General features: G+C 33.7%; 1 protein-coding gene across 5 annotated transcripts in view; it reads left to right on the top strand.

The window, feature by feature from the left end:
* aux (cyclin-G-associated kinase) overlaps nucleotides 1–14,950 on the top strand; it is a 348,262-nt gene that overhangs the window by 2,978 nt on the left and 330,334 nt on the right. For all 5 annotated transcript variants that reach the window (XR_016324968.1, XM_028178277.2, XM_028178276.2 and 2 more), the window contains exons 2-8: nucleotides 1,235–1,639; nucleotides 1,716–1,813; nucleotides 5,226–5,451; nucleotides 6,503–6,658; nucleotides 12,423–12,651; nucleotides 13,275–13,392; nucleotides 13,823–14,050. Coding sequence is in view for 4 of the 5 variants with exons in the window: in XM_028178277.2 (XP_028034078.2) it covers nucleotides 1,235–1,639; nucleotides 1,716–1,813; nucleotides 5,226–5,451; nucleotides 6,503–6,658; nucleotides 12,423–12,651; nucleotides 13,275–13,392; nucleotides 13,823–14,050 (1,460 nt within the window). In the remaining variant the exon portion in view is untranslated. The remainder of the gene's footprint in view (nucleotides 1–1,234; nucleotides 1,640–1,715; nucleotides 1,814–5,225; nucleotides 5,452–6,502; nucleotides 6,659–12,422; nucleotides 12,652–13,274; nucleotides 13,393–13,822; nucleotides 14,051–14,950) is intronic.

The raw sequence follows: 14,950 nt of genomic DNA, 5'->3' as shown, positions 1-14,950 counted from the left end.
CACTGAGTTTCTCGCTGGATCTTCTCAGTAGGTTGTGGGTTGTGTTTCCAATCTGGTGGTAGATTCTGCAAAGCACTGCTCTTGCTAGGGTTAGTGTTAGCATCGTTGTCGGGTTTAAGCCTCATGAGCTCTCAAGTCTATCAGCTTAGGTTAAAAAAAAGTTACTCTGAAGCCTTAACCACTAGTGGCTGATCCATAGACACCACCACTAACAACAATATCTCTAATGCATTTTTTTTTAAATGTATTTTGTAGCCCATTTTTAATAAAATATACTCATTAACTAATCAGATTTTTAATACATTGTAAATAATATAAAATAAATTTTATTGTAAACAAACCATTTTCGAATCTGAAAAAGCAAAAAATCTACTTCCTCATATGAACAGAAAACATTATGAATTTACTAGACTTATCATAAATTCATTTTTGTCTTAGTAACTTTGGTCCTTTGGTGTAGGCCTGTAATGACACTCCCATCTCTTTCTGTGGGTTTCAAAAATTACGGCTAAAGGATTCATTACAGAATGGGTAGCAGCATTCTCAAAGTATTGTAACAGTATACAGTGACTATTAACCACAATACTGGCATCCTATCATCCCACACAATTAAATACTCCCACCATCGATATTTCTGTAATGAGGTAGTCGATGATACCCTATAGTTTGAAGGGAGGTACAAATGTATAATACTCGAAGGGTTTATATAATTCTGTTCCCCTATATATACTCTATAAACTAAAAAAAAGGCAACATAGTAAATATTACCAATTCCCTGAAGGTATTGTTTTTCTATTGATTAAAGCCACTGGCAACAGCTAGTGATTTAATACAATTTTTATCAAATAAATATTTTACCTACTACCTAAATATTATATTTTACCTAGTTTAAAAGGAAAATTTCATGAATGTATTGAGACTGACTATTGACAATAATTTTTTTAAATCTCAATTTATTCTATAGTGATGATGAAATCAATAGTGTAAAAACTCATGTAGTAGATAATTTCAAGCCCATTTTGTACTTTTACAGTTGTAAACTGAATGGCCAGTATAACAAGTTAAGGCAAAAGCTAGAGTAGCTCTTAACCTTTGAAAAATAAAACTGCTTCAATGGAGCTATAGGACAGATTGGTATTAACAATCTGTTCAGTCTGACAACTAACTTTACAATTTGTAATCAATGATTCAATTTGAAACATTCAAGATAATTTAAAAAAACTTTAAATTTTAGGTGGTTTTGCATTTGTGTTTGTTGCGCAAGATGTAACTACTGGCACTGAATATGCCTTAAAGAGATTAATGGCTGCTGATGAACAAGCAAACAAGAACATCATCCAAGAGATCAGTATTCTAAAGAAGCTGTCAGGTCATCCAAATATAATTAAATACATAGCTGCATCGTTTATTGATAAAACAAAAACCTCTCATGGGATGGGAGAGTACCTTCTGCTGACTGATCTTTGCAGCGGTGGAAGTCTGATGGAGGCCTTACAGAATAGAGGGCAGGCATTCCCTCTACCAACAATACTTAGAGTATTCTATCAAACCTGTAGAGCAGTTCAGCACATGCACGCACAAGTCCCACCTATTGCGCATCGTGATCTTAAATTAGAAAATTTTCTAATATCCAATGAAGGTATTTGAATTTAAATAAGTCTTATTTTATATTTTTTTTAGACAATGTCTTTGCTCAATATTGTATTTGTTTTCAGGAACAATGAAGTTGTGTGATTTCGGGTCTGCCACAACTGATGTGTACTCGCCTAATCCATCATGGAGTGCTAACCAAAGAAACATGTTGGAAGAAAATGTAAATTATCAATTTTCACTTATACTTAAATTACTTTTATAAAAAATCAATTTAACGTTTTTAGCATGTAGAAGTTCAACTGCTCTTTTTCATGCTGCAATTATCCACACCCAATAGTAACCCACATACACAGGTGGACTGTTGGTTCATCTGCCTTAGGTGGCATTAAAAAATGCTGAAAGCATTTGTTCTTCTTTTCACTTTGAGATAATACAAAATGGTAATTTATCACACTACAAAAAAATAATAAAATACATATGTATGCTAATACACTGAAATAGAAGTTTGTTAAACATAATTACAGTCAATTGATATCCTTGGCCTATATCTTGGTTATCATGGTCTTGATATGTTTCATTACAATTTAATGTTATAATTTTCACTAACCAGCCACATCGATTTAGATATTATGTTACTGCTGTTTACATATATAAATTCCAAATTACCACTTAATAATGGTTTAAGTACAGATTACCAAAAATTTAAACTCATTATATAACTAAACTAGCGACCCGCCCTCGCTTCGATTGTAATTTAATATTGATTTCTCCACTATTTAATCGATATTATTATTCATATAAACCTTCCTCTTCAATCACTCTATCTATTAAAAAAAACCGCATCAAAATCCGTTGCGTAGTTTTAAAGATTTAAGCATACATAGGGACAGACAGATATAGGGACAGAGAAAGCGACTTTGTTTTATACTATGTAGTGATATCCTAACTAATGTAACGTTTTTTGTCATATCTGTTTAAAAAATTTAAATAAGTGTTGATAGAAAGGGATATTGATTTATTGATGTCCAATAGAGAGAATGATAATATAAATCTCTATACCTAGTCAGGTCATAAATTCTGTCACATGTTTAATGTAAAATAATTGAAACAAGTTTATTCATTATGTAACCATTCATATACCAAAATGAACTTAACAAAACATAGATTCTTATGACACTAAAGTTTATTCAAAATGACCTCCGTGATTTTGAATACAGGCCTTCAATCTGCGCGGCCAGTCGTCTATCGCAGCACGAACGAGGTCCATGTCAATATCGGCGGCTGCCTTAATCAAGGAGGTCTTGAGTGACTCCAAATTGGGATGAGGCTTTGAGCACGCCTTTTCCTCCAAGTGTTGCCATATCTTGTAATCTAACGGATTCAAATCTGGACTGGAGGAGGGCCAGTCTTCGTGCCGGATGAAGTCGATTTCACGCGCCGCCAGCCAGTCTTGTGTGCTCTTCGCTCTATGAGCTGGCGCCGAATCTTGTTGGAATACCCAGTACCTGTTATTGAACATGGTATGAGAAACAGGTTCCACAAGGTTCGTCAGGACTGTATTTTGATACACAACTGCATTCGTTTTTACACCTTTCTCACAAAAATGTACCTCTGTTAAGCCCCAATAAGAAACTCCCAACCATACCATGAGCGAGGATGGAAAATGACCTCGTTGGACACGCGGAATACGGTTGCTCGCTTCTTCACTACTGTGTGCGTACACCTTATCATTTTGTTTGTTGTAGCTCTCTTCTACGGTAAAAATTTTTTCATCCGAAAAAAGAATTTCCCGATATTTTTTTCCCGCGTACCGCTTCAACAAAGCGCGGCATCTCTTCAGTCTCAGGTCCATTAGACGAGCATTCAAACGATGTCCTGTTTTTCTTCGATATGCCCGAAGCCCTAAGCCCTAAGTCTTCATTTAACACCCTTTTCACCGTGGTTCTGCTTAACCCCATCTGAAGGGCCAACAGTTTCTGCTTACGTTTGGGATTTCTTTGAATTCGCGCCTTCACAGCTTTTATCACTGCTGGAGTCCTAACAGACCGAGGGCGACCACTTCTTGACCTGTCATCTACACTAGAGTCTTCATTGTATCGTTTGATGGTACGATAAACGAATCTTTTGGTTATATGTATTCAAATTTTTCAGTATGTTAAAAATTTGAATTGGCGCGTAACCGCAACAATGCAACGCAATAACTGCAACACGGTTTTCTTTAAGCGTGCACTCTAGGAGTGGGTGATATAAATCGTATATAGATTCAATATCTATATATCGCAGCAATATCGTTGAATCCGATATCGCCCCGCACGAAATCTATATATCGATATCAGCCGATACACGATATTGCTCGATGTGATGCGCATCGCCATATCGTAGCGATTCGTGAATCGAAATCTATATTTCGATATCAGCCGATACACGATATTGCTCGATGTGATGCGCATCGGCATATCGTACCGATTCGTTAATATCAGCGATATTCGTTTGGTTCGTATCGAATCGGCCAGAGTGAGTGAGCGCACGATAGGGATATCATGTGATGAATGAAACAGAAACAGGCATTATCCACACAATTGTAAACCTTATATTTAAGTCCATATGTCTGTAGATTATTCTTAGCGTATCAGCAGGATACAATCAAAAAAAGAAGTTTCAACTTTCGACCCTAACTTGAATGCAGTATAGCCTATTTGCATCGTTGAATTTAATTTCACGCGCTTTGACCTTGAACTAGAATATTTGGACAAGTGTTTATAAATACTTAAAAGTTTTTTGTGTTTGATTTTTAAAGTACACATTTTTCTATTTTTAGTTGAATCCAAATAATTGAGTTTATTTCTTGTGTTTGTAATAAACTTTTGAAATCTACACTCTTTTGGTATATTTTGTAATTTTAAATTAAGATACAAAATACTAAAAACTGAAAATAATGTAGCCAGTCCTAAGCCTGGTAAAAGCATGAAGGAAAGTTTTTTTGATATTTTTATTTTCATGTTCTTTTTATTACTTTAAGATCATATTATAAATTGATATCAGAAAACCAACCGTATAACGTTGACTTAAATCTATATCTACTATGATATTATATCAGCGTATCGTTTCAAATCTCAAATATCATGAATCGAGAAAATCTACTAGCATCCATCAATATATAGATTCAGAAAATATATAGATTCAATATCCGATATTGATCCTCGATATATAGATACGATTCGATACGCGGCAAAACCGATATTACCCACTCCTAGTGCACTCCATATTTAAAAATGAGTAAAATTTTAAAAGTATACATTTTTATTTTCATGAACAATTCGAAATTCGAATTCAATAAACTTTTTTGTGGCCAGCATTCTAAAAGAAAAGTTTTTACTGTGTGACAATACTTATGACCTGACTAGGTATAATGTATCTTCGTATGATCAGTTCTTATAAATATTTCGTATTTCTCAGACGTCTGTAACATTTGGATATAGTTTTGTAATTAGGTTTAGTTGGTTTATAAACTTAATATATCTTTCCCAAAGGCACGAAGGATCGCTCCTCTGGCTCTTGTGTAATTCAAAAATACTCGTAATGCTCAGATGGTTTTTTTTTAATTTTCAATTACGTTTAAATATTTTTTTCAGTTGGCCTTATTCACTACGCCTATGTACCGTGCTCCAGAGATGTTAGACACCTGGGATAACCGGAAAATAGACCACAGCGTCGATATGTGGGCTTTGGGGTGCATATTATACACCTTGTGTTACATGCAACACCCCTTCGAAGATTCCGCTAAGCTGGCAATACTTAATGGAAATTACAATTTGAACCCTAACGATCAACGTTACAAATGTTTTCATGAAATCATAAGTGAGTTCAATACTAAAATTATTTAAAAAAAAAATGTCTGGCAGTAATAATAAACTAATCTTATTTTGAATATTGGGATGTAGGGGCTTAGGGGCAAAGAAAATAGCAAGTGAGTTGGCATCAAGATGTCCATAGACATCAAACAACATAAATACCGCCATCCAACTTGAGACATGAGTTCTAAGTCACAGTTTTACCGTATAACGTTTGTCCCACCTTTCAAACCGAAACGTGTTATTGCTTCACGGCCGAAATAGGCGGTGTGCTGTATGCTTAGTCCGAGTTTCTTAACGTTCTCGATAGCGTAAAAGTTAAGCCATTTTTGTATGCAGTTGGAACAGCGCCCCTAGCGGCAAACGTACGCAAACGATCCCATTCCATACAAATATGAACTAACTTTTACGCTATCGAGAATGTTAAAAAACTCGCACTAAGCATACTGGTAGTACCAGTCTGGTACTTTTTTTTTTCTTCTCTGGTACCTACCTGTGCGCGCACACAAGACGCCTTACCACCAGCAATTGCAAAATTATGCGGGTTCGATTTTTGTAACCCGATGTGATCGTCATCGTCGAAGTTGTTTGTGAACATTTGTTAAGTATGTATTTCATTATAAAAATTAGTACCTGCCTGCGGGATCCAAACACCGGCACAGTCGCATCGCTCGATACGAATGCACCGGGCGTCTTATCCTATAGGCCACGACGACTTTAAAACCTGCTTTAGTTGAACATCCCATACAAAGTGCTGGACATTCATCTGAAGCAGATTGTTTTAGCAAAGGATATCGGGGAACTACACATGAAAGCAAACTTAATTCGAAAAGGACACCTAAAAATTTCAATTTCTATTACATTAAGTTAACTGTTTTCTTAAATGTAATATTGCACTTCGGGTTACAATTTTTCCTATATAATGTAAATTTGGTACTAAATAAATATGTAGTAAAATAATTAATGATGTCATAGCTTTGATATCTCAAACATATTACGACATTTCTGTTTATTTAAGTTAATTACAGAAAAATAAATCCAAACCACATTGTCGCCAGGTGGATGTCTAACAGTGAATCCCGCTGACAGGATGACGATAACCAATGTGTTGGAGCGGCTGGCTGCGATAGCGGAAACTCAGAATGTCAATCTCAAGCAACCACTGAAATTTGAGCGTAAAAAAGTTGAACAATCTGTGGCCACTAGCTCGCCAGGTAATAAGAAGTCAAGTAAATATTACACTACCATATCGTAAGAGACGTCCCGCTGCGAACATTTTCACGATATAAAACAACTTTCTTAAATAATACGCGTACGCCTCGACGAATCGGTCGCGCGGATCACCTGGTCCCATACATTCGATCCATCGTTATGTTCTGTTGCATTGGAGACTCGAGCTAAACATGGTCAAGCATTATTTGACTTTTTACACTCAAATTTTTTTCGTTTTCGTCATCATTGTTTTTGGTTTGAGATCTATAGTATTGTAAACGTTTACGTGTAAGATTTACTTACATTCCGATGTCTATTGTTGGTTATTTTTTGCAAAACGTTCGTATGTCACCGAAAGGTAAGGCCATGTTGAAGAAATTGTTCTCTGAACACCAAAAGGTAGTATAGCATTTATTTGACTTGAAATATTTTTCAATTGATGTAGTTTTTTTTTGTGTTGCTTTAATGGTGATATATTTATATGATTCTATTGGTCAACTACAGCTATTTATATCTTTTTTTTTCTTCTAATAATGCAACAAAGAGGCTCAGGCACTTTGGTGATCACTAAGTGCAATAGTACATCAATAAACAGTAAATTTAGCTTTAATTTGATATTTAAGTCTGAGTAGAAATGAAAGACACTAGGGAATTCACAATAAACAAATTATAATAGCGAAAAATGTTGTAGCTGTAATTTTGTACAAATTGATTACATTCTATTTAAATAATATTTATATTACCAAAAAGTAAATGTGCATTTATGAAATGCATACATTTAGTTTTAGGATATCTCTCGCTAGAAATTATTATAATACAGAACATTCCTATAAGGTTATTTAAACACAAGCCTACTAATGACCCCTTATGAATTATAGTATTCAATATGTTATTTACTTTAACAAGTTTAAAGGTATATAGTGGAAATACTAATTGTTTAACTATGTATTTATTTGCTTACTAACTACATAATCATAAGTTTACTAACAAATATTACAATTAATCAAACATGATAATGTTTTGAGTGTGCAAAGTGTGTCAGCACTAACGGACGGGTGGCATGGAATTCACTGTGGTTTATAAAAATGTCTCAAATCATCAGTTAAGTGATAGTTTAACATGTTTTTTTTTTTTTAAATCATCAAGCTTAAAAATGTTGCCATAGCTGTATTTGAACTCAAAACGTACTATATAATAGTGGACCACCTTTGATGGTGTATAAAAGTTGAGACACTAATTTTCAAAAGACAATAAGTGATTAATAATTGAATTCAGAAGTTTTTGAACATTCCTCATAAATTTCTAAATAAAATATTTTAAATTGAATTATGGTGAATTTCAAGAAATTAAAAAAATATTGTTCAATTAATGGTACAAAAGCAGTACACGTTAATAACAAGATTTATTAGTCTTGAAATGTGTCATGTGAAGAATATGGATACAAAAATGACAAATAATGTTAAAAAGATACTTTATTTATGTAACATCATGTGATTCATGTGCTTATGTTTTGAGCTTAAAAGAAAATAAATACGTATATTCTTGAGAGCCGTGGTTTGTTTTAATTAATATACTGACACAACACGAGAAGGAGGTCTAAGCGGATATGGGTAACTTATCAATCGTTTTTTTTTTAAATCTAACTTCTATTTTGTACTCTAACTGCCACGTATTTTAGCTAAAACACGCACTAATATTTTAGTTGGTACAAAAAAGGTGTCAATTTAAACTCTGTGACTGTCAATTAAACAGACTTGAATTATTATTAGTAGCAGTTTTAACTAAAATAGATTTATGAAGTATAACTAAAACTAACAATATATGCAATGTTTGTACTGGATATTAACACTTCATCTTAACAAATGGTATTTACTTCACCAACAATTGTAGCTAGTTACTGTAACTGGACATGCTCAAATTGTGTTATCTTATCTAAAATCTATCTATCTTGTCTTAAATTATTATTATTATTTATCTACTTGTATATTGCTTTCTGCATTTGTAGAACACTTGATATGTAGTATGTGCATTAAAAGCTCAGCTAACCACTTGGAAATAAAGATAAAACAATAATTGGGACATGTAACAAATATTTCTTAAACATTTTTTAAACTATACACATTGCAATTTACTATATTGTAAGAAATTTAAATTTTGTCACTAAATGCTAAAATTGATAAATAGCATGTATGTTTCCATAAATGCATGTAGGAAGAAAATTCCCCTGGTAGAAGCGAAGCTTCCTATTAGACGAATGAATGTAATGTTGCATGTATGTGTTCCTTGTATGATGTGAATTTCCGCGCCTTTTTTTACTATAAAACTTAAATCTATTAGGAAAGTCAAAACCGGAAGTCAAACATCTCCGTTATAAACAGTCTTGCAGCAGAACATAATGATCACTGTGCTTTTATGTTGGCAACACTGATTTTACGTAGAAAAAGAAAGTTATTTCAGTGTTGGAAGAAAAGGCCCGGATTTTCACATAATCTTCACAGTATTCCTGTATATCATATGTTTCTTTTTTTCCTTTTAGGTGTATTCAACTTTTTCGGATGCCCCATAGTATTCTCGTTTAAATGATACCCGTGAAGGCTAGTAATACATCAAGAACGCACTCACACTTGACGCATGCGCTAAATACTGGGACTTGCTCGCAATGATGAGTATTAGTTGTGTTTAATTTTTCTGTCTATAATTTATTGTCATAATTTATATTGTTATCGCTTGTATTATTGTTGAGTTAGTTATTAGCGTGTTTTCACTGAATGAATATTTGTGAAAAATTTAATTTTTTTTGTGATAGGTATCGGCAACTTTATATCGAGGCGTGTAGTGTTTTGTAAAAGGTTGTGAATAAGTAAACTGAAATTTAGGCAGTTTAAAAAAAATAGCTACAAATTTTCTTCTTGTTAAAAGGCCTTAAACGACTTTACGGATTTACGTCTACGATGACAATAAGTAACAGTAATAAACTAGAAAAATAATGTTCAAAAAAAATGTCAATTAGATTTATTATTTCTTATATTTGAGTCGACTATTATCAAAGCCGGCAATGTGACTTTTGGACAATTATTGGTAAATCAGAAAAACGAATTATTGACTTTGTATTCCATTGGCAGTCACAAAACTCTTCTGAACGACATCTTAGATAAATAACGGGTTAAGTATTAACCTTTATTTAATGCAGGTTTTGAACCGTATTCTTTGAAGGAGACGATTATATTGAAATCAATCTGTATTGACATATCAATAACATTTTTTTGTCCAAATGCACAGATTGCCACCTTTGATAATAGACGACTCATTTCTAAAATCTTGAATACCGAACACCGAAATAAACAGAGTGAAAAAAAACTATTTCTGAAGAGAAAGAACGCAGAAAGACTAAAACTTGTGCCAAACAATAAACAGACCAGACAAATGAAATATATATGTATATGTAAAAGTTTAAGTTCAATTAAAATCATATTGTTAATTACCTAACTCAAAAGGTACTTTTGAATGGATTTGATTTGTACATGGACCTTTCTAGTAATTTTTAAGTATTAATTCATGTTCTTTTTACATGCTATGTAAGTATTATGAGTTGTGCAAAATAGAAACATTCCAACATAAGCTGGGTACAAATTTAACAATTTAAATAGTATTATTATCTTATTAAGTTACCATAATGTTTTTTGTTGACAAATATATATTATATAATATTAAAATGCATAAACTAGTTTTAGGATGGTTAAAATTTATTATAATATATATTCAAAGGAAATTAAAACCTAAAGAGGCGTAAATACGATTACTTATTGCAACTATTGTACATTTAGATCACTTTTTTATATAAAAAATATACATAAGGCCTACAACTTCGAATGAAACTTTTCCAGAATACACTATATAAAACATTCCATATAAAATTGTATACTTTAAGAAATTAGAAACATTTCAAAATACATTCCGTTTAAATTTTAATTGGACCTCCTTTGAAAGACGTACATGAAAAGACATAAATAACTCAGGTCGTTATACAGAGGAAATGATGGATTATCCATAAGGGCTATTTAATTACATTCTAACGGCTGTTAAGACATAAAGTGAATAATGGTGCTCTTATTTTACCATACGCCTAAATATGATTGTGGTTTATTGTTAAGAATATGTCCTGGTAGGATTGTTGATGAATTTGGTATTGTTAAAGTATGTTAAAGACCAGCTGTGTCCATTGCTCAAAAAGCTAACCAATTTTGCTTAAATAATTTAGCAGATAAATTGATTTTATTTTTCATTATATCGTTCATAAGATGTCGTTCGCTTTGCATTAGCTTCCTCCAAATATGTAAAAAATGTAATGTTGAAAACATACATATAACGTGATCTCTTTACGATTTGTATTAAGCTGGTTGGCAGTCCCACACTGATCGCCGTAATGTTTTGATTAATTGAGAACTTTTCTGAGTCATCTAAAGAGCTTTATCGCGGTTTCCAGCCAATAACCACCTCAATTTGTTGAGTCCTTAATAATGTGCCTATGCTGACGACGTATAATGAAATTCGTATTTGTATTCAATTATAGATTACGCTAACAGCTTCGAATATAGAAATCAGGTTGATTGGAATTGATACATTAATAAATCTGTTACCTCGGGTGGGCGATATGATACTTCAATAAAACTGCTACCTCGGGTGGGATTTGCCAACTGCGTCTCAGTATTGCTATGTAAAGTTGCCTACTGAAGCGAATGTATATTAAGTCGAATTTGCCATGCTGACATTATTGGTATTGTGTCTTCAACAAAAAAATTCTGTAATGAATATTGTACCACTAAATATTATCATCGTATCTTACAAAAGCCTACACAGGTAACTATTTTAGTAGTGAGAGCATTTTCACGCTGGTCTTTTTTATTTGGCTGTAATGAGACAGGAAACATTTCCAAATGAAAAAATATATTGACAAAAATATACCGAAAAAGTACTTAATAAACATTCCTTTTCATTACCTAAACATTGTTATAAAACTACAGTGATCCATGCATCATCTTGTTTATTATAATAAGCACACGATAGAAAAGTATTAACACTGAAACAATATACAATATTCATTTAATTATTATAACTCTAGTTTTAGATATACAAATAATAAAAATTGTATCTTAAAAGGTAGCAAAGAGAGTAGCAATTGTTTTAAAATAATACTAAAATACCAACAATGCGAATTCGAATATACAAACGAATAATATAGTTTTTCAATTTCTCAATGAACAACAGTTTGAAATTCATCACAAGCAACTCAATATATTACTTTTAATGATTAGTTTATAATCGAGCAATATTTTTGTTACTATTAGTAGTTTAAGTCAAAAAAAAATTGTAAGATATCCTAATTTATAAAAATAAACGTTATGTTAATTATTATTTTTGTTGTTTTCGTGGTCATTCTTACGTCCCGTTCTAATTCTACACGAATTCACAATTCAAGTAATGTAGGCATATAGTCATAATAAAACTTTCTGAAACAGCGTATCTCCTAATGACACATTTTCACCAATTTGAATTTGCAATGAAATTATATAACATTACAGACGAATTATTAAAGTAATGTAATTAAATCAAATAAATAAATGGACTTATAAAAGTAAGTTCCTTATACCTTATTATTTATTACAAAGGAATCTTATTCAATTTAAAGATAACTCATTTTTGATTAATCCATCGGTTAAATCATGTTCTACTTGTTGCCAGAAATAATATTTATTTTTGTTCTTTCAGCGAACAGAGATCCTGTATCAAACAGCCAGGAAGCACCGAACTCCAGGCCCCCGGAGCCCAGCCGCCCCCCGCCCCCCGCGCGTCCCCCGGCAGCGCCCTACCATCAGCCGCCGCTGCCGCAACCGCCCGTGAATTCTGGAGGACTCTTTTCCTCGATAAAAGGAGGAGCGGGAAGCTTCTTGAAGAATTTGAAAGACACTTCATCGAAGGTTATGCAAACTGTACAACAGTGAGTGAAGACTTTTTGTCTATAAATATCCTAGAAAATATATTATATTAGGGACAATGCCTTAATTAATTGCAACACAGCATTCAATGTAGCAGTAATCAGTTTTAATAACAACTATAATCCATAGTACAAATATAAATTAAGTTTTCCATTGAGCAGATTAGTATGAAGTCGTCGTGGCCTAAGGGATAAGACGTCCGGTGCATTTGTATCTAGCGATGCACCGGTGTTCGAATCCCGCAGGCGGGTACCAATTTTTCTAATGAAATACGTACTTAACAAATGTTCACGATTAACCTCTATGGTGAAGGAATAACATCATGTAATAAAAATCAAACCCGCAAAATTATAATTTATTATTACTGGTGGTAGGACCTCTTGTGAGTCCGAACGGGTAGGTACCACTACCCTGCCTATTTCTGCCGTGAAGCAGTAATGCGTTTCGGTTTGAAGGGTGGGGCAGCCGTTGTAGCGATACTTGAGACCTTAGAACTTATATCTCAAGGTGGGTGGCGCATTTACGTTGCAGATGTCTATGGTCTCCAGTAACCACTTAACACCAGGTGGGCTGTGGGCTGTGAATAAAAAAAAGTTCTTGTTACATGTGTACAATTTTTTTTCAGGTCTATTGCGAGAACCGATTTAGACATAAGCTACATTACCAGTCGTATTATTGTAATGCCATATCCTTCTGAAGGCCTCGAGAGTGCATATAAGACTAATCACATCGATGATGTTAGGGTAAGTTCAACTTACGATTTTGATGAAATAAAATGAAATGTAAGGTGAAAATTCTAATTAATAGTGCTTATTGAAAGACTGCATTTTGTAAGTATAACCCAATTATACAATTGTTTCTAGTGTTATTTGTTTTGTATCTTTACATCAGTTCATATATTATAGTGATATATTATGTGTAAATTTTATATTATTATCATGATATAACATTGTGTACGTTGTTGTATGTGACGATATATATAAGTATATGTATACCGTGTTTGGGTTTGTATAAGTATGTAATATTATTATCAATTTTGCTATTTTCGCAATAAGTAAAGACCCTATCACTGGATTCTCTACACCCTGGTTGGTTGACTGGTAGAGAATGTCTCAGGCGTTAAGTCCGCCATTGTACCTTTATGCATGGAGTTGAATAAATAAATAACTACAGGCATTTCTGGAGAGTCGTCACCCTGGCGGGAAGTACTGCGTGTACAACGCGTGCCGCGGCGGTCGCCTCACGTTCGGGCGCCACGTGCTTGTGACGGACGCGTGCCGCGCGCTGTGGCCCACGGGCGCCCACCGAGCCCCGCTGTTGGCGCCCTACTACGCGCTGCTGCAGCACATGTACCAGTATCTAGCCAAGGACGACCGTAACGCCATCGTTATTACGTGTCAAGTGAGTTTTCAACCTTGAACAATATCGACGCTTGAAAGGCAAACGTGACTAAGCGACAATGCGTGAACTTTACGGTAGACTAATTTAAAGTTGAAATACCTGAAAAAAAATATATTTTAACGAATCTAGCTGTAGGATTGAAATGATTTTAATAGATCTAGATTTTTTTGCGCATCGAATATGGTTATTGCCTATCATTTATGTACAAAGCAGTTATTGTCGCTTAGTCACGTTTGCCTTTCAAGCGTCGATATGTCTTTTTAATACGCTTTTATTAGCTTCAGTCGTATGTATGTTTGTAACGGAATTTTTTAACATGATTTTGACCCCCTTTAAAACGTCGGATTAACTCGAAATTTGGTATACTTATTAAGGACCGATGACAATTCAATAATAAAAAAATATATATTAAAAAATTTTAAATTCTACTAAAAAATGAAAAATAAATAATAGTTTAAAAAAACAAAATACGCCTTCATAGAAAATCCAAGTAAAAAATAGAAAATAAATTTTAATCAAAAATAGTGTAAGAAAAAATAATTTTATTGTAAAAAAAGCGTGGAGTACATGGTATCAGTAGTTATAAATATTTTATGAACAGATATGAGTAGAAGGGTTATTTTGATAATATCTTGAAAAGCACCTCACTTCAAGACGAGCATACGGCCCACCTGATGGTGAGTGGTTACCGTCGCCCATGGACTTCAGCAATGCCTGGGGCAGAGACAAACCGCTGCCTACCGTTAAGTACTCTCCAGAAGCCTCGTTCGAAGAAGAAGGACATGTCATAGCGCTAGGGAAACACCATGGAAGGGGAGCTCATTCCAAATGGTACGTAGCATGTCTCATAAGGTAGAATTTGCAATAGTCGCCACTCTAACGTCACGGTACTGTCACAGA

The sequence above is a fragment of the Bombyx mandarina genome, chromosome 22 (assembly GCF_030267445.1).
Source record: "Bombyx mandarina strain Sakado chromosome 22, ASM3026744v2".
Classification (NCBI taxonomy): domain Eukaryota; kingdom Metazoa; phylum Arthropoda; class Insecta; order Lepidoptera; family Bombycidae; genus Bombyx; species Bombyx mandarina.
The sequence above is the reverse complement of the archived record's forward strand: the minus strand, read 5'-3'. Positions and strand labels throughout refer to the sequence as shown.